Raw genomic sequence first — 20629 nt, forward strand, 5'->3', positions numbered from 1 at the left:
TAAATTGGGAATTGTATTTCAACCCAGAACAAAAAATGTGCTTTGACGGACACTAAATAACTTTCCCAGCCACAACAGGACAGCGTTAACGAGAGATTTAGCAGGATATAAATTTGAGGCCTAGTATTTAGGCGCTGGGTGACAGGTATGGGTTTAGTGACAGAATTAGACTTAGAAATACACAGTAGCGGGTGTGTGTGAAGTTATTCTGAATGACCCAATGTGCACCTTGAATATTATATACCCTTTTAGGGATAGATTTCAAATAGCTCTGATATAGCAGAAACCACTAAATTATGAAATTGCTAAATTGGGAATTGTATTTCAACCCAGAACAAGAAATGTGCTTGAACGGACACTAAATAACTCGCCCAGCTACAGCACTAAGGACAGATTTAGCTGGATATAAATTTGAGGCCTAGTATTTAGGCGCTGGGTGACAGGTATGGGTTTAGTGACAGAATTAGACTTGGAAATGCACAGTAGCGGGTGTGTGAAGTTATTCTGAATGTCCCTATGTGCACCTTCAATATGATCTACCCTTTTAGGGATAGATTTCAAATAGCTCTGATATAGCAGAAACCACTAAATTATGAAATTGCTAAATTGGGAATTGTATTTCAACCCAGAACAAGAAATGTGCTTGAACGGACACTAAATAACTCGCCCAGCTACAGCACTAACGACAGATTTAGCTGGATATGAATTTGAGGCCTAGTATTTAGGCGCTGGGTGACAGGTATGGGTTTAGTGACAGAATTAGACTTGGAAATGCACAGTAGCGGGTGTGTGAAGTTATTCTGAATGACCCTATGTGCACCTTGAATATTATATACCCTTTTAGGGATAGATTTCAAATAGCTCTGATACAGCAGAAACCACTAAATTTTTAAATTGCTAAATTGGGAATTGTATTTCAACCCAGAACAAAAAATGTGCTTTGACGGACACTAAATAACTTTCCCAGCCACAACAGGACAGCGGTAACGAGAGATTTAGCGGGATATAAATTTGAGGCCTAGTATTTAGGCGCTGGGTGACCGGTATGGATTTAGTGACAGAATTAGACTGGGATATGGCCAAAAAATAACCACACTATTGCTGGTTAAATGCACTTGGTGATGGGCGCAGCTTGCCCCTGATGTAGTATATGGCCAAAAAATGAACAGACTATTGCTGGTTAAATGCACTTGGTGTCACAGCTTGACCAACCACACTACTGAGGGTTAAATGCACTTGGTGACGGGCGCAGCTTGCCCCTGATGTAGTATATGGCCAAAAAATGAACAGACTATTGCTGGTTAAATGCACTTGGTGACGGGCGCAGCTTGCCCCTGATTTAGTATATGGCCAAAAAATGAACAGACTATTGCTGGTTAAATGCACTTGGTGTGATAGCTTGACCAACCACACTACTGAGGGTTAAATGCACTTGGTGACGGGCGCAGCTTGCCCCTGATGTAGTATATGGCCAAAAAATAAACAGACTATTGCTGGTTAAATGCACTTGGTGTGACAGCTTCACCCTGATGTAGGCTTTAGCCAAAAAACAAACGCACCATTGAGGGTTAAATGCACTTGGTGACAGGCGCAGCTTGCCCCTGATGTAGTATATGGCCAAAAAATAAACAGACTATTGCTGGTTAAATGCACTTGGTGTGACAGCTTCACCCTGATGTAGGCTTTAGCCAAAAAACAACCACACCATTGAGGGTTAAATGCACTTGGTCGCAGCTTGTGCTGGCGCACCACAAGACACAAAATGGCCGCCGATCACCCCAGAAAAATGTGACTGACAAACGGTCTGGGCAGCCTAAAAACAGTGAGCAATTGAGGATCAGCAGCTCAATGATCCACAGCTGCAGATCGATCAGTTAATCAAGTCCTTTGGAGGAGTTAATCTGCCTAATCTCGCCCTACTGTCGCAGCCGCAACCTCTCCCTACGCTAATCAGAGCAGAGTGACGGGCGGCGCTATGTGACTCCAGCTTAAATAGAGGCTGGGTCACATGGTGCTCTGGCCAATCACAGCCATGCCAATAGTAGGCATGGCTGTGATGGCCTCTTGGGGCAAGTAGTATGACGCTTGTTGATTGGCTGCTTTGCAGCCTTTCAAAAAGCGCCAAGAAAGCGTCACAAAAGCGCGAAGAAAGCGACGAACACCGAACCCGAACCCGGACTTTTACGAAAATGTCCGGGTTCGGGTCCGTGTCACGGACACCCCAAAATTCGGTACGAACCCGAACTATACAGTTCGAGTTCGCTCATCCCTAGTCACCACCTTTCCCTCTCCCTTGGACAGGGCCTTCACATTTCCCTCCCTTTGCGTCACATATGTGAACGGCACGCCGGTCATGATATGCCGTTTGCTTGTAATTCTCGTTTTTCTCCTACCTGCCAGGGTGGCGCTAGACAGCAAGAACATTGTTTGTGAGATTTTTGTAGATAATGGAGCAGCTGTCAATCTCATTGATAATCAATTTGCAACAATGCATGGTTTTCAGGTATGCACTTTGGAAAAGGATATACCTGTTTTTGCTATCCATTCCGCTCCACTTTCTCAAAGATCGTTAAAGGGCATAGTTCACAATATCTGTTTCACTGTGGGTGACGCTCATGTTGAGGATATGTCATGTTTCGTCTTAAGCGGATTACCTACTCCTCTAGTGTTGGGGCTACCCTGGTTCACTAAACATAACTCCACCACTGATTGGCAAGCAAGGCAAATAAATGGTTGGAGTGAGTTGTGCAGAGAGAATTGCCTCACAGCCTCTCTTTCAGAGGTTTCTACAAAGACTGTGCCATCTTTTCTCTCTGAATTTTCGGATGTGTTTTCCGAGAGCAATGTCCAGGAGTTGCCCCCTCACCGGGAGTACGACTGCCCTATTAATCTCATCCCAGGCGCAAGCTGCCAAAATCATGACTATACAATGTCTCCCAACCTGAAAGAGTCGCTATGCGCACTTACTGTATATCTCTGAGAGCCTGAGAAAGGGACACATCCGACCCTCGAAGTCACCTGTTGCTGCAGTTTTTGTTTTTTTTTGTTAAGAAAAAAGATGCTTCTTTAAGACCTTGTCTGGATTTCAGGGAGCTGAACTGTATCACAATTTGTGACCCATATCCACTTCCTCTGATCCCGGCCAAACCTGTTTAACCAGATTGTTGGGGCTAAAGTTTTTTATAAGTTAGATTTATGAGGGGCATACAACCTAGTCAGGGTCAGGGAAGGGCACGAATGGAAGACGGGGCATTTCGAGAATTTGGTTATGCCCTTTGGTTTGATGAATGCTCCGGCTGTCTTCCAACATTTTGTAAACAGCATTTTTTAATCATTTAATGGGGAAATTTGTTCTGGTGTATCTACAGTGCTGCCCATAATTATTCATACCCCTGGCAAATTTTTACTTAAAGTTACTTTTATTCAACCAGCAAGTAATTTTTTTTTACGGGAAATTACATAGGTGTCTCCCAAAAGATAATAAGACGATCTACAAGAGGCAATATTGTGGGGGGGAAAAAAGCATTTCTCAGCTTTTATTTACATTTAAGCAAAAAATACAAGATGTTCCACACTGTGGAAAATCTCAGAGGACGTGGTCGGAAGCCAAAAGTGACACCTGTGCTGGCCACCAAAAGTGACACCTGTGCTGGCCAGGAGGATAGTTAGGGAGGTGAAAAAGAATCCAAGGATCACCACCAAAGCCATCCTGGTGAATCTGGGCTCTGCTGGTGGCAATGTCTCAAGGCAGACAATCCAACGGACACTGCACACTGCTGGGTTCCACTTCTCCAGATAAGGCACACAAAAGCTTGCTTGGCCTTTGCAAATGCTCATCTGGACAAAGAAGAATACTTCTGGTCTTCTGTGTTATGGTCAGATGAAACAAAAAAAGAATTTTTTGGTCACAATGATGTTTCCTTCATTTGGCTTAAAAAAGGAGAAGCCTTCAACCCAAAGAACACCATCCCCACTGTCAAACATGGTGGTGGGAACCTAATGCTTTGGGGGGGGGGGGTTAGCCAATGGACCAGGGAACCTAATCACAGTAAACGGCACCATGAAAAAAGAGCAATACATGAAGATTCTCAACGACAACATCAGGCAGTCTGCAGAGAAACTCGGCCTTGGGTACCAGTGGACATTTTAGCATGACAATGACCCAAAACACACAGCAAAAGTGGTGAAGAAATGGTTAGCAGACAACAACATTAACATTTTGGAGTGGCTCAGCCAGAGTCCAGACTTGAATCCAATTGAGATTCTGTGGAGGGAGCTAAAGATCAGGGTGATGGCAAGAATGACATTTTGATTTTTTTCTCCTGATTTCAAGACACATTGGGACCACCTATGTCAGGTCTTGGTGTTTCTGCGGGAGAATTGTACGCTAAACTGGAAAAATGTGTGTTTGCGGATCCGGAGATTCAATTTCTTGGCTTTCTTCTCTCCGCTTCTGGTTTTCAGATGGACCATGAGAAGGTCCGCGCTGTGCTTGATTGGGAGCTTCCTGAGAATCAGAAGGCGCTGATGCGTTTTTTGGGTTTTGCCAATTATTACAGAAAGTTCATTTTGAATTTTTCTTCTGTTGTTAAGCCACTTACTAATATGACTAAAAAGGGGGTAGATTTTTCCTTGTGGTCGGCAGATGCGCTTAAAGCCTTTTCTAGTATTAAAGAGCGTTTTGCTTTCGCTCCCATTTTGGTACAACCTGATGTCTCTCTACCTTTTATTGTTGAGGTGGATGTTAATGAGGTGGGTGTGGGTGCGGTCTTATCTCAGGGTCCCTCTCCTGCCAAATGGTCGACCGTGTGCCTTTTTCTCAAGAAAACTCTTACAATGTGAGAGATAGGGAGTTGTTGGCCATCAAATTAGCTTTTGAGGAATCGAGCCATTGGTTAGAAGAGCCAGACACCCTATTATACCATCTTTCACTCCCACTCCTGCTTTTGTGTTACGCTTTGGTGTGGGAGTGAAACACCACACTGAGCCTAGGAGGGGAGGGGGGGGGCAGGATATCAGGCCTGAGAACTAGAGAAGGAAGATGAAAACCCCCTAGTGAAAACCCTAACCAAACTCCTGACTGACTACCAGTATGAACAGACCCCAAAGGTAGGTGAGTTCATACGCAGGAATACCTAGAGTCCTATCTAGCCCTATAGGACCCTGGTACTATTGGCAGGGATGAGACTACCTGTTCTCCTGGATGTTCCCTTGGCAGGTACCAGGAGATCAGAGAGACTGGCAACTTGTGAGTTTAATTGACAAGTTCACTGTGGATCTTATTGTGCCTGTGTTTTGCTGAATGCCACACCCTTTGCTTCAGGTGTTGCTTGTTGGTAATTTACTTTTCCCATAAGTAGCTGCTTTTCACTCTTCGAAGTGCAGTTTATAGATTTTCTTCCTGCCTTCTAACTAGCTGGTCAGTTGTACTCTGTGGTGCTTCTGGAGTTTCCAGTTGTCTACTTTCAGATAAGTCCATTGTTTTGTGTTTGTTATATTCCCTGTTGTTTGCATCTGGACCTGAGACAGAGACTTCTATTCATCCATCTGGGGAGGAATGGGTTGTCTGAGGTCCTAACCTCACTCCAGGGCCTTATAGGGATATAAGGGATTAGGTATACAGCAGATGAATATTCCTACCTTTAAGGTCTATTCATATTGATAGGTAGTTAGGGCCCGGATTAGGGTTGTTTAGGAGGTGAAAAAAGAAAGAAGGCCTCCCTTTAATACCGTAAATAAGGGCAAACAGAGAACCAATCATATAAACCTATAAATGCTGCTATAAAAACAACCATAGAATGCCCAGTAGAAATATAAATACTTTATTAGATCATCAATGGATCACAAAAATTCATAAAATATTTTACACAGATTTGCTATGGAGAATAATCAGCAAAACAGACTGTATGCAATAGTCCCCCCCGTCGGTGCCTCAAACACCCGCCAAACAGATGAAATACATGTCAATGTAATATGCAGTGAGGTGATTCACCAGTAGAAAATATCAGTGAATATCCACTACAAGTGTCTGTGATATTCAACTCACTGCACAACCCAGGGGAAGATTAATGTATGAGAAAATGCAGCCCAAAAATAATAATACAATGGAGCGCAGATTCACATAACATCCACCAAATACATCCAGATGCAATATGCCCATATACAATAAATCAAGGATACCAGGCTGCAGGATCAAACTCCTACACAAAAAATATCCACTGGGGACGTGAACATACCCACAGACATGATGAAGGGTTAAGGCACCGAACACAGGGCTGGAAGGAACCCTGATGCGCGTTTCGCCTCAGCTTCGTCAGGAGGTTAATGTGAGTGTGGCCATGGCTCCCCCTTTATACCCCTCATGCAGCTACACCTATAATTAGTATAATTGTTTAGGAGGTGATCTGTTCCTTCCCTAGTTTTTAGGCCCAGTTACTGATCTCCTTCCCTCCTATGTTTAGTGTGGAGTTTTTCCCCCACACTGATCGTGACATTATAAACCTCCGAATAACCGTCATTTTGTTGTCTGCATCTGTTCAGCCATGGATGTTATTGCTGCACTGACCGGACAGCTACAGGGGCTGTCTCTGGAGGTGGATGGCCTCCACAAGAGCATCTCACTGATGCAGAGACCACTGTTGGCTGATCCTAGTAGTGGTTACCTGACCTGTCCTGAAACTAAAGTTGCTCTCCCGGATAGATTCTTGGTGGGGAGTGATAATTTTATTCGGTTTAGGGAAGTGTGCAAATGGTACTTTAAGTTGCGTCCACACTCATCTGGGGACGAGTGCCAGAGAGTGGTTGTGATTATTTTGTTGCTTAAAGGGGATGCCCAATCTTGGGATTTTTCTCTGCCGACTGGATCACAGCCTCTCCGATCAGTAGATGCATTTTTCAGAGCTTTAGGTCTCATCTATGATGACCCGGACCAAACCTCCCTGGCCGAGACTAAATTGCGCGGCCTGCATCAGGAAGAGCGTCCGGCGGAGATCTATTATTCCGAATTTAGGAGGTGCGCTACGGATACTGAGTGGAACGATCCAGCTCATCATAGCCAGTTTTGTCAGGGATTATCGAAGAGGCTGAAGGATGCTTTGGCCTTTCATGAGAATCCTGAGTCTTTGGAAGCCGCTATGTCTTTGGCTGTACGTATTGATAGACGCCTGAGGGAGAGATCTAAGGGCCCACTCTCTCAGGATGTTATATTACATAATGTACCGTATTCCTTTGACTCTTTGGGTGAAGAGACTCCTGAACTTATACCTGGGGATGAACCCATGTAATTAGGTGGAGCAACTCTAGAATCTGCTTGCAAAAGTAGGAGTTGCAAGCAGGGAGTATGCTTTTTATCTGCTGTCAAAGGGGACATTTTGTCAATATTAGTGTTGAGTGTGAATATTCGAAATTATGAATATTTATTGCAAATATTGCAACTTTGAGAATTTGCGAATATTTTGAATATAGTGCTATATATTCGTTATATAGAATATTTGTCATTTTTTTTCCATCTGAAAACATGATTCCTTCCTGCTCTTGCTTGTGGGCCAATGAGCCCACAAGAAACTTAAGCAGGGAGGAATCAAGACTTCAGATGGAAAACAATGACGAATATTCTAAAAAACTAATATATAGCACTATGTAGCATGAAAGTTTGATGGCCTACAAGGGACGCCTAAGCTGGATACAGTACATTGCATCCAAAAGAGCAGGGTTTGGCATCAAATCATACATGCTCTGCTAGTCATCCACTGGGTACATCTAGAATTCGGTTATTTACACTGGTAAAGGCACAAAGTTCAACCCCAGATACAGCGGCTATGGGATGGCCACAGCATCTGTCCTTACACTGCTGGAGCCATTGCCGAACCAGGGATATTGTGTGACCATGGACAATTTCTACACGTCTCGGAACTGTATGAGGTTTTGCTACAAAACAAGACTGATGCATATGGCACCGTTAGGCCTAACCGACATCTGTGTTTGCCAAGAAAAAACTCAAAACCAGAGAAATGGTTGCCTGGCAGAAGGGTAAGATGATTGCAATGCGTTGGCGAGACAAGAAGGACGTGTGTCTCATGAGTACTGTGCACAATACCTCTACTGCCATGGTCCACACAAAAGGTGGGAAAGATGTGCTGAAGCCGCAAGTCGTGAAAGACTATAATAACACCATTGGAGGTGTCGAGAGAGCCATCAGGCAATGCCATTTTATCCGGCTATGCGCAAACAGCAAAAAAAATATATAAGAAGATATTCAGGCATCTTGGATGCCTTTGGAATGCATATATCCTGCACAGAGCAAAGAGTGACAAGCCTCTTGTTCATTCTGAGTTTATATGGAAGGTGGTTGAGCAGATTTTTGTAAACCACCAGGCGCCATCAGTATCTGAGAACAGACCTGGACATCGTGCTGTTGAAGTTGTCAACCCAGAACGCCTGACTGGTCGTCACTTTATGGACTACATCCCGCCAACCACTAAAAAGGCAGCACCTACCAGGATGTGCGTGGTTTGCTGCTCCAAAGAGAGATGGCAATAGAAAGAAAGTCTGAAAAGAAACCAGGTTCCATTGTCCTGATTGTGATATCGGACATTGTGCCGTCCCATTTTTCAAAATTGATCACACTCAGGATGTTTATTGAATTGTCTTTATTTGACAAATTTCATTCTTTTTTATTATATTATTAAATAAAATTATATTATTTGTTAGATTATAATTCATGATATTGTATTTGCAACTTTATCACATCTGGGATGTCTACTAAAGTCTTGTTTGGTCTGGTTTAAGTAATTACTAAGAATTGCAAGCCTACAATACATAACACCAAATTTCATGCAAAAAATTGTACCACTTTTGGTACAAAGTTCCTGACATAATCATACCTCCAGGGAGGTTAAGGAATGCTTCTGTTCTGCTCCCATATTGGTGCAGCCAGATGTGTCACAAGTGTTTATTGTGGAAGTGGACGCATCTGAGGTGGGGGTAGGAGCAGTTTTGTCACAGGGCCTATCACCTGGTAAATGGCGACAATGTGCATTTTTCTTGAAAAAACTACCCCCCACTGAGAAAAATTATGATGTGGGTAACATAAGTTGCTGGCCATTAAATTGACTTTTGAGGAATGGCATCATTGGTTGGAAGGGGCGATTTATCCGATCACGGTATTCACTGATCCAAAAAATCTGGCTTATCTGGAGTCGGCGAAACGACTAAACTCAAGACAAGCCAGATGGGCCCTGTTTTTCACCGGATTCAATTTCACTGTCACCTATTATCCTGGGATTAAGAGAATCAAGGCGGACACCTTGTCACATAGTTTCCCTGGACGTGGTGATTTTGAAAACCCGAGTCCCATACTGGCTAAAGGGTTGGTGATATCCACCCTCTACTCTGACCTTGAGGTGAAGGTGTTAGTGGCCTACAGGCCTACCTAATGCTAAAACCCTTGCACACGTATTTGCTGACAACATTGTGAAACTTCATGGCATTCCCTCTGACGTGGTCTCAGTTCGTGTGACTCCGTTTGTTTCCAGATTCTGGAAAGTATTCTGCACTCATCTGGTAATTCAACTGTCCTTTTCTTCGGCTTTTCATCCTCAGCTGAACAGACAGACAGAGCGCACTAATCAGAGTCTGAAGACTTACTTGAGATCTTCCTTTTTGTCTTTGGCAGAGTTTGCCATAAACAATCGCAGTCAGGAGTCCACTGGTGAGTTGCTTTTTTTTGGGGCCTATGGATTTGACCCGGAGTTTGGAACATTTTCTGGTTCTAATACTTCTGGTATCCCTGAGGAAGAATGTTTTTAGTCATCATTCTCATCGATATTGCGAAAAATGTAAAATAACTTGAAAAATATGGGCACCAAATATAAACGTGTGGCTGACAGGCTGTGCAAGTAGGAGCTCCCAGAAATAGGGATCCCAACCCAGGATCTTGTCTCGGTTGAGACCAGAGAGCATTCCTAGTCTGAGCCCTTCAGCCTCAACTGGTGACAAGCAAGCATCCATTCCCAGAACTCCAGGACGAGCCATTCCCTGTGAGCACAGCTGTGAGTAACTATCCAGAGACCATGAGAAGCCAAAGTCCTCCTCAGCTAGTCAGTTCCATACATAGCAGAAGATAGACAGAGCAGAAGACAGATTCCTGCCATATTCTCCAGGCACATGATAGATGCAGAAGAGATATTGATCCCTGCCATACATTGCCAATACCTGCTGGGACCCAAGACTATTGCTGTAACTCATATGGATTAATGCTGCCACCAGTAAAGACAAGTTGAACTTTATTACAAGTCTGGATCTCATTCATTGCTGCCAAGTTCCTCAATTACTCCTACTAGCAACACACTCATTTATTGCAAGTGAGCCAGGATCCATGAGTCCAGCCGTGCCAAGGTAGGAGACACCGTTGACACTATTACTAATTGCTACACAGAGACTTTACACCACTCTGGCATTCCTAACCTGGTACGTGAGTTGCAACACCTTAAAAGGCCCTTAGACTGTACCCTGCGAACGCTGTAATTGGCGTCATGAACAAAAACAATAGACTTCTATATCCATATCCGGACCCACTGCATAATTGTGGCGTCCGCCTAACCATACCACGTCCTGCTCATTGCAAATGCCTTTAATAGATCTCACCCAGATAAGGTCAGTCCTGGGTGCCTAGAGGTCACCCGTAGAAGGGTGGGTACTGTCACGGTACCAGGAGATCGGAGAGACTGGCACCTCGTGGGTTAAATTGACAAGTTCACTGTGGATCTTATTGTGTCTGTGTTTTGCTGAATGCCACACCTCTTCCTTCAGGTGTTGCTTGTTGGTAATTTACTTTTCCCATAAGTAGCTGCTTCTCACTCTTGGAGGTGCAGATTATAGATTTTCTTCCTGCCTTCTAACTAGCTGGTTGGTTGTATTTTGAGGTGCTTCTGGAGTTGCCAGTTTTCTACTTTCAGATAAGTCTTGTCTTTTCTTATTGTTTTGTGTTTGTTATATTCCCTGTTATTTACATCTGGGTCTGAGACAGAAACTTCCATTCATCCATCTGGGGAGGAATGGGTTGTCTCTGGTCCTAACCTCATTCCAGGGCCTTATAGGGATATAAGGGCCTAGGTATACAGCTTATGAATATTCCTACCTTCAAGGTCTATTCATATTGATAGGTAGTTAGGGCCCGGATTAGGGTTGGTTAGGATGTGACCTGTTCCTTCCCTAGTTTCCAGGCCCATTTACTGTTCCCCTTCCCTCCTGTGTTTAGTGTGGAGTTTTCCCCCCCACACTGATCCTGACACCTCTTTCTCCAAAAGGAAAGACGAGCAAGAGTCTTCTTCAGGCCTAATACAAATAATAGGGAAATGCAACACACAGAACCCAAACAAAATATAAAAGTGAAAGGGAAAACTTTACTGTACTGTGTTGCTAAGTTGCTTTGATTTTATGGCATATTGGTTTCTGTATATGTGAAAGATAGGAGTGTCATAAGAGAAATGAGAAGTCTTGTGAAGGCAGCCCGGTGGCTTAGTGGCTAGCACTGCTGCCTTGCAGAATTAAGGTCCTATGTTCAAATCCAAGGACATTGTTTGCAGGGAGCTTGTATGTTTTCACCATATTTGCATGGGTTTCATCTGGGTTCTCCAGTTTCCTCCCACAATGATAATGTCTGCAAATGCGATAAAAGTTTGCAAATAAATAATATAAATACTAAAGTAAACAAGGTTATGGTTAGAGATAAGCATATCTTCCAAGATTCGGTTTGTTTCAGATTTGACACATTTTTCTAAAAGTTCGGTTTGGGTCTGAATCAATTTGTTCCAAATAAGTTACTCCACTTGCCTTGGAAATTAGTATATAACCCCCTCTAGTCCTGAAATGAAAAGCTCCTATCTTGTTTCATTAATTTATTTTCCAAATTTGTTACAATTTTTTTCATTTCCCTCGTCCGTCTCCTCAGTTTGATAGGTGTAACTGTACTACTTTTATTTTTCCCGCCGCAAACTGAAGTTATTGCTTGGCACAGCTGACTGCAATTACCTCCTGCTTGGTGGTGACAGAACACTATTGATTGTTTATGTGCTGGGCACTGTTTTACAAGATTCATCCAAATCGAACCAAAGATTTGGGTTAAATTTGCTGCCTAAAAAAATAGGTGATTTGAAACTAATCTTCAAATCTGTGAATAGATACGCTCATCTCTAGTTATGGTCAGAAAGCCGGAAACACGAGTTCATAAAGTCAGAAACTCAGCAAAGGCGTCAGAAGGCCATATCAAACATATTGCTGTCTTTGTGGCAAGGCTTATTTTTAGTAGTTCTTTATCTATAATTATTCCTTTTAATTATTATTACCTTTATTTAGTGAGTTTTAATTCAGTGATATTTTTTGTAATGTAGTTAGTGAGCATATAAAGGCCTTTATTGTTCTATAGTTGTCACAACTGGTACCTGGTATCAGGCCATATTCTTAGTACCTATGTACTGCACATTAAAGATCTCCAGGAGGGGCTAGAAAGTATAAACTTCTAGGTATTTAACAAAGAGCTCAGGTCCTCGAATGACATCAATTGGGTAAGAAATCTTGTAACTCTGTCTCTTTGTATCAGCATGAATGTCAACTAGATGCCATGTTGGGACCTGGTTGATGGGGAATCCATTTATTTGCTTGAATTCTAGATGACTTGTTACTTTACTTTAGTATGCATTTGTCACGGACGGTGTACAGGAAACAAGGCAAAGCAACATGTATAAACGACTCGCTGGATCTAAAAACTAAGGAACCAAGGGAGACCCCTGCAGAAGACCTGGCACTTTCCCTGGCTGCTCAGCCTATGCAAAGATCCGGATGGTGGAGGTTTGCATATCCACGAACCTAGACTATTAAAGCCCTGAGCACCCTACAATAGGGAGGGGACACGACCACCGGCTCCCTACACAAGATACGGAGGGAGTCAGGGTCACCTGGGATCCAGCAAACAGATAATAACAGATAAAGGTATAACACTTAGCTTTGAAGCAAACAGGAGGACAGAGTCAGCGTGCACACACACTCCAGGAAGAAGTATAAGCCGCCCAGAAAAGCCTTCGGGGGAAGAATTTAAAGGGAAGCAATTAGTCCAACACATGACAGCTGAGAGAGGCTGACGAGAGGAGGAGCTGAATACCATAACACAGAAACTCAAGGAGGAGGTTCTGAAAGGCCTCTGTCAGAGCTTCTCAGCTGTCTGGTTGTGACAGCATTTTATCACTGTTTTTTAAACTTTTGGTAGATCTAATCCTTATCAAACCTACATTATTTCTGGATCTCAGAATTTATGGTAAAACACTGTCTTTGTGAGGAGGTTATAAATAAAAATTGGGAGGCAGAAGAGGAGATTGGATTGTCGATGATGATGTTAAAGTCACCCATAATAACAGTCAGTATTTCACAATATAGAAAATAAGGAAGCAAGGAAGCAAAATGATCCAGGAACTGGTGGGCTGAACCTGGGGGAGGATAGACAACAGCCACTGAAAAGGAAAATGGGCAGACCCAAAAAGAGAGCAATGTTTAGGAGGGTATAGAATGATCTTAAAATAATATTGTGAAGAAAGAAGCATGCTAACTCCAACATGTCTGGTCTAGTAGTATGGGAAAAATTAACCACACTAGAAGATAATGCAGCAGGGAAAGGTGTGTCAGATTATTGAAGCAAAGTTCTTGTAAAGAAAAAGTCATGAATAGCAGGTAGTTTGTTGCACAGTGTCATTGAGTTTCAGAGATCATAGTTAAAGGACACACAAGAGGACAAAAATTCATGTGAACAGTACATGGATGAGAGAAGACAGGAAGGACTGATGTGAATAGATAGCACAGAAGGTGAAAATTGTGGATTGAATTTAAACAGCTTGTCCAAGTTACATGAAACCTTGGGCAACCTATGAAAATGGCCTAAAATAACAAATGTATGCTCACCGATTTTCTCCTCTACTTCCGCCTCAGCTGCTTTCTGATTCTCATCACTGCTATTTGTTTTCTGGCTGCAATGTTGACAGTCTGTGCACACAGTTAACTACTACAGCCAATCAATGGCCTCAGCAAAGATGTCCTATGCATGGCTGTGGCAAGTGACTGGCTGTAGCAGTGACTTGTGGACAGAAGGTACCAGCTGCAACCAAGAAAATGACATCAGAAGTAGGAGGACTGGAGTGCAGCACTTGAGAAAACAGTTGAGTATTTATTCATTTATTTTAGGTCATTGCAGGGATTGCCTGGATTTTTATATAACTCGGACAATCCCTTCAACACATGAGGAGAATGCTATATACAGGTAAAAAAATAATAATAATGGTTACAGGCCTAGCTAGACCATTAAAATCAGTACAGATCATGTGCTTTACAATATTTACATAGTAATAAAATCAATTAGAAAAACAGACACATTACCACCGACCAACAAGTTCCTTCCCCCCAAAAGCCTGTGAAAATCCCATAGAAAGCAATAGTATATTATTGCAGTTCATGGTATAAGTGATCAGGAAGTTGCACATTTAAGTCTCCTATGGGGACTAAAAATTGTAATAAAAAGTTCAAATACTTAAAAATTCAAAAAATAAATGCAAAAAACAAATGATCCCTTTCCCAATTTTACATATAAAAATAAATTGTATAAAGAGCAATATGTAGTCCTATACACCCCCAAAAAGTAGCAATAAATGCTATAGCTTTCCCTACAAAAAAAATCCTACATATCTCCTACATTATGGATGTCAGAATATGAAGATGCATAGAAAAAAATAATAATAATAATTAAAGCTTTTTTGTAATGGAACATATTAGGAAATATGCAAATTTAGTATTGCCTTAATTGTATCTACCTACAGCAGGTATGTCCAAACTGCGGACCTCCGGCTGTTGCAAAACTACAACTCCCAGCATGCCCTAATAGCTGTAAGCTATCCAGGCATGCTGGGAGTTGTAGTTTTGCAACAGCTGGAGGGCCGTAGTTTGGACATGCCTGACCTACAGAATGAGGTAGTCATGTTATTTTTAGCACACAGTTAGCACTGTAAAAAAAAGAAAAAAAAAATGCTTTTCTTTCTTCATTTTTCTAGTAAATTAAACAGTGCTATTAAAAAATATAACTTGTCCCACAAAAATAAGCTCTCACAAGACTATGTGAACAGAAAACTGAAAAAAATTACTTAAAAAATTGTCTTGGAAAGCCAGGATTAAAAAAAAATAGGTTGTGTCCTGATATGGTAACAATTATACTAAATATTGCACTGTACTGTGTGCTTTTTAAAAATATCTTTCCACTATCCTGTGCACCACACAAGAAAATAATCCAATTTGTATGATTTTATAGCTTCTCTAATATTTTTGTTCTTCAAGCTATAAATTATGGGATTTAAAAATGGAGTTACGATTGCATAGAATACTGAAAGACATTTGTCAAATACAAAAGTGTATCCATGATCTGGCCTTACGTACATTGCTATAACCGAGCCATAATACATAATGACCACAGTGAAGTGAGATCCACATGTAGAAAACACCTTTTTACGACCACTATTAGTGGGTATCTTTAAAATAACTAAAATTATATGAATGTATGATAAAATAATAAAGAACAAACAACTGAACACAACTAACCACACAAGAATGAAAAAGTAGTTTTTTAGAAGTGAAGTGTCTGTGCAAGAGAGATTAAAAATTGGGGATGCATCACAGAAAAAGTTATCAATCTTATTTCTTCCACAGAAGGACAATTTACTTAAAAAATATATAGGAATTATTGAACTTGTGAAGCTGGAAAGCCAACACATCACTGCTAACTGAAGACAAAATCTGTTATTCATTATTGTTGTATATCTCAGAGGGTTACAAATAGCCAGATATCGATCATAAGCCATTACTGCCAGAAAGTAATTTTCTATACCCCCCAAGACAAAAAAGAAATATAGCTGAGCAATACAGGCAGAAACAGGAATTCTTGTATCATCAGACACTAAATCTCTCAGCATTTTGGGCATAGTGACTGATGTGTAACCAATTTCCATAAAAGCAAAATTTCCAAGCAATAAGTACATTGGACTGTGCAGTTTGGAGCGTTGCCATATTATAGTAATGATGATTGTGTTCCCAGTGATTGTTGATATATAAGTCATGAGGAAGAGGAAAAAGAGAAATAGTTGTAGATTCTGTTTGACATGGAATCCAACAAGATAAAATTCTTTTATTGTAGTATAATTCTCACCATTCATTGTTGTTGATTGTTGCAAATCCTATATTTAAGAATATAAAATATACCAGATATGGAATAGTCACTTGACTGCATAATCATGTCCATGGCTTTACCATCTCTTCTTCACATCACTAATTCATGACTACTATTTTAAAAGATGACTTCCTGTTAGTTCTCTTGGCCACAACAAGAGGATCTTAATACCGTGGAGGATCTTAATGCCCCCATGCATTGTAAATGGAAAGAGATCCGTTCCAGATGCATCAGGATGTCTACCATTCTGGCAGCATTCCGTTTTGTGACCAGACTAAAAACTGCTGCAAGCTGCAGATTTGTGTCTGGTCTTAAAAAAAAAATACGGAAAAAAAATTGATCCGGCCCAGAAAACAATGTAGGTTAATGGTGACGGATCCGTTTTTTTGAGAGCCTAAAAAAAAAAACATCCGTCACCCATATGTACAAAACCAATTGCTATACTGAGATCCTCTGCAGGATCTCAATACAGGAATTACAAACACAAGTGTGAAAGTAGCCTAATACCACAACCCACAAACAACATTATCATGTATAAAGCCAAAAATACCACCAGATATTTAAGTGTGAGTTTTTCTGTAAATGACATTAATCAAATAACATTGCACAAGTTTTATTGCAATGTTTATGAAACCAACCATGTTACTGTTGCTCTTATGTTCCCTAGTATAATGCTACAGTACAAGCTATGTTTATGATTACATAGATAATGTGTTGGAAAGCAAACATATGATCATTTTTTATAATTAATGGCAAAACTGTCAAATACCAATAGCTGCTTCAAACAGTGTGTTTTGGTTAGGATTTTGGATGCATATTGCAACCTTAGGAGTATATGGAAAGAAATATTTTTGTTTTATAACACTGCTTCTGTGCCTAGGTTGTGCAACTTGTTTTGACTAAAAAAAAAATATGGAAAGAGAATAAAGACCAAAGCATAACTGTGTGAAAACCTAAATGGCAGAAAAAGAATGCTGGGTCCATTTAGTTTGACTTGTTTAGTATAATTTTCATAATTGAAATTAGTATATATGGAAACTTAAAATCTCTTCCACATTACCCTTTTAGTAAAGCAGTACTGTATATGATTATTTGCAGTAGGTCATTATTTTCTCCATCTAGTTTTACTTTGGTAAAAGCATATAGAGTACTTACAGTATAATCCTAATAATTCTAACAGCATATTATTTTACCGTTACAAATATATAATTCGGGCATAAATCCATAAATGTTATTTTACACCCTTTTGGAAATGTTTTTAATGTGTGATAAAGTCCCAAGAGTGATTCTTTCCCAGTTGCAGATTGCTGTGGTTGTAATATCAAGGGAATCATACTATATTTAGGCAATTGTAAATATATTAGGTTACATTTGATTTTTCATAACAAAAAAACATTCATGTCCTCAGCTAAGTTTATTGTAGAGTTACTGGAGAGGACCACTGCAACTTGAAGGTGATATGAAGACTTCTTTATTGGAAATCATGCAAGTAACAATACATTTTAGGGATACACACCAGGCTAAAAATGCATAAACATAAAGGACACAAAGCACACATATAAATACTAAAGTAGGTGAGGTCCACCCTACTGACATGGGATGTCCTCCCTCTGAACACACACATCCCACTTAACACATATTAAGTAGTAATATCAAAACATAGTAAGAAAAAGCATATTAACATCTTGCTGGTTTCTATAATCACAATTATACAAAAAATCTATAAAAAGAAAAAATCAAGATAAGGAGAACAACAGTCATAAAATCCGGTCACATGACTGGCTGGAATTACATGAATAGGTCTCATGACCAGTCACTATGGAGATGGAAAGCTAATAGGGCAAGAAGCACAAAATACAGGAATAGCTATCATGTGACTGGGCCATTGGACTGGTTACCATAGCAGATCTAATTTGAAATATATCAGTGAAGCTTCCAGGATAATGCCACAGTGATGTGATAAAATTGATCTGCAAGGGAGCTAGTAACAGGTATTAAGAATCAAAATACCTAAAATGCTGATGAGGATATGAACAACAAACAGATCTCAGGTTAAGTAGGTGTCTGCTCACAAAAAAAAAAAAAAAAATGAAATAAGATTAATAAATAGATAAAACAGTAAAAATGCAACTATGAATGCTAAATGACTGATACAAATATTTTCATGATAAGAATAAAAATTTATAAAAAACTTAATTTGTTTTACCTGTAATTCCATTTCCTTGAATCCACCATGTCGGCCACAATGAGATTGACCCTTGACCTCTGTAAGAGCAGTAACACACAGAGAGAGTTTAAATTCGTCCACCCCTCCACCCCCTCAGTGTTTAACAAATTGCCAAGGTAGGTGAACAGAAAAATAGGATATTACTTCATATATATTACTTTTTTTTGGATGGGGTCAGTATGGGCCGTCATGGTGGATTCAAGGAAACAGAATTACCGGTAAGACTAATTACGGTTTTACCACCTCATCCACCATGACGGCCACAATGAGAACTAACAAATAACTAACCTGTGGGATATCGCCTGTAGGACCTTCTGGCCAAACTAAATTTCTGTAGAATCAGCGAGAATAAGGCTATAGTGTCTAACAAAGGTATTTACACTAGACTAAGTTGCGGCCTTACAGATCTGATCTAAGGATACTCCACCTTTTTCTGCCCAAGAGGAGGCAGTGGTTCTAGTAGAATGAGCCCTATCTACCCCTGGGCAGGACTTATTTTGGATGGAATAACAGCATTCAATTGTGGATCTAATCCACCTGGCTAAGGAGGATCTAGTAAGCGTATTCCCTTTATTTTCCTGAACTCCCTGCTGACCTCTAGATACTGAAAAAACATATCTTTAACATATAGGGGTCTCATCTTGTCCACCCCTTCCCTCTCCTGGTGATTGGGAATGGAAGGCAAGAAAATCGTCTGGTCATGGTGGAAGGATAAGACCACTTTTGGCAAGAACCCTGGATCTAATCTCAGACGAATATCGCAAGAAAGGGCCTGTAACTCCCCAATATGCCTAGCCAAAGTAATGGCTATTAAGAAGGCCGTCTTTATGGATAGATGTTTTATCGATATGTTAGATAATGGAAAAAGGAGGGCATTGTTAGTCCCTCAAGTACCGTGTTCAGATCCCACGTGAAAACTCTGGACCTTAGAGTAGGCCTTAATCTAACCGCTGCCTTAAAGAATCTTCTTATCCACCTATGTTCAGATAGGCTAGTGTCAAAGAAGGTGCTTAGAGCAGATATCGGCACCTTATGCATATTGGGTCTTAGTCCTAGCTCTAGTCCGCACTGTAAGAAATCTTAAATTTTGCTAAAAGGGGGAGAGGTAGTATTGGGATGGTTATCACCGAGCCAGGAACAAAACCTCTTCCAAACCTTGAGGTAAATGAAAGAAGCAACTTTCTTCCTTCTAACCTTGAGTGTGAGGATCACTTTTTCATAAAGGCCCCTTCTTCTCAATGTTTCACTCTTAGGATCCATACAGCTAACCTGAATATCTGGGGATCTAGATGAATTAGAGGGCTCTGGATAAGCATATCCCTCTGGAAAGGAATCTCCCATGGATCCTCCAGTGCTAGTTGTTTTAAAATAGGAAACCATCTTCTCTTGGCCCATAGATGGGTTACCAGGATTATTGTAGCAGTCTCTCTTTGGATCTTCTGAATGACCTGGGGTATAAGGGGTACTGGAGGGAACACATATACTAGTCTCCAATTCCAGTTTATTGAAAGGGCGTCTACCGCCCAAGGCTTGTCCCTTGGATTTAGGGAACAAAGGATATCTACTGGACCATTTTCTTTTGAGGAAAATAGATTTATCTCCGGGCGACCCCATCTGGAGACTATTTCCTGGAAGATGTCCCTGTTTAGAAACCATTCTACTGCATCTATTCTTCTTCTGCTTAGGTATTCTGCCTCGGAACCCTTCAAGTGGATTGCAGATAATGATAGGGAATTTTCTTCTGCCCAAGTGGAAATCTTCCTTGCTACTTCACCTAGAGGGTTGGATCTTGTTCCCCCTTGGTGTTTTAAATATGCTACCGTTGTTATGTTGTTGGGCAGAACTTTTAGATGTTGATTTTTCAGAAGCCATCCTCCTCCTTTTAGAGTAATGAGGACTGCGTATAATTCTCTGAAGTTGGAAGGTCTTCTTTTTATGTCTTCTGACCAGGCACTCTGTAAAAAATAATCTCAGATTTATTTGCGCCCCAGCCCGAGGCGCTGGCGTCCGTTATCATCTGAATCTCTGGCTGATTTAACCAACCTATTCTCTGAAGGGGGTTTCTTCTGAGCTTCCACCAACCGAGATCTGTCTTCACCCGTTGAGTTATCAGGATCTTCCTGTCCAAATCCGTCTGATTCCAGTTCCAT

At 41.0% G+C, this 20629-nt stretch overlaps 1 protein-coding gene across 1 annotated transcript; it reads right to left on the reverse strand.

Annotated features, from left to right (window-relative positions):
- Window positions 1-15290: 15290 nt before the first annotated feature.
- Window positions 15291-20629, reverse strand: LOC122928552 (olfactory receptor 6N1-like). The gene is made up of 3 exons (XM_044281511.1): window positions 20523-20629; window positions 19674-19944; window positions 15291-16259 (listed from the first exon to the last, which is right to left on the reverse strand). Exons 1-3 carry the CDS (start codon window positions 20627-20629, stop codon window positions 15291-15293), a joined length of 1347 nt encoding a protein of 448 aa, XP_044137446.1.

Source organism: Bufo gargarizans, chromosome 1 (genome assembly GCF_014858855.1).
Source record: "Bufo gargarizans isolate SCDJY-AF-19 chromosome 1, ASM1485885v1, whole genome shotgun sequence".
NCBI classification, from domain to species: domain Eukaryota; kingdom Metazoa; phylum Chordata; class Amphibia; order Anura; family Bufonidae; genus Bufo; species Bufo gargarizans.

What these genes read in the sequence shown, in the direction of transcription:
- LOC122928552 (XM_044281511.1), bottom strand. Translation starts at nt 20,629, where the DNA reads ATGGAACTGGAATCAGACGGATTTGGACAGGAAGATCCTGATAACTCA. An exon ending in AAACCCCCTTCAGAGAATAG is followed by an intron (nt 19,945 to 20,522) that starts GTTGGTTAAATC and finishes TGTTCCCTCCAG; the next exon opens with TACCCCTTATACCCCAGGTC. An exon ending in AAGTGATCCTCACACTCAAG is followed by an intron (nt 16,260 to 19,673) that starts GTTAGAAGGAAG and finishes TCTTAAATATAG; the next exon opens with GATTTGCAACAATCAACAAC.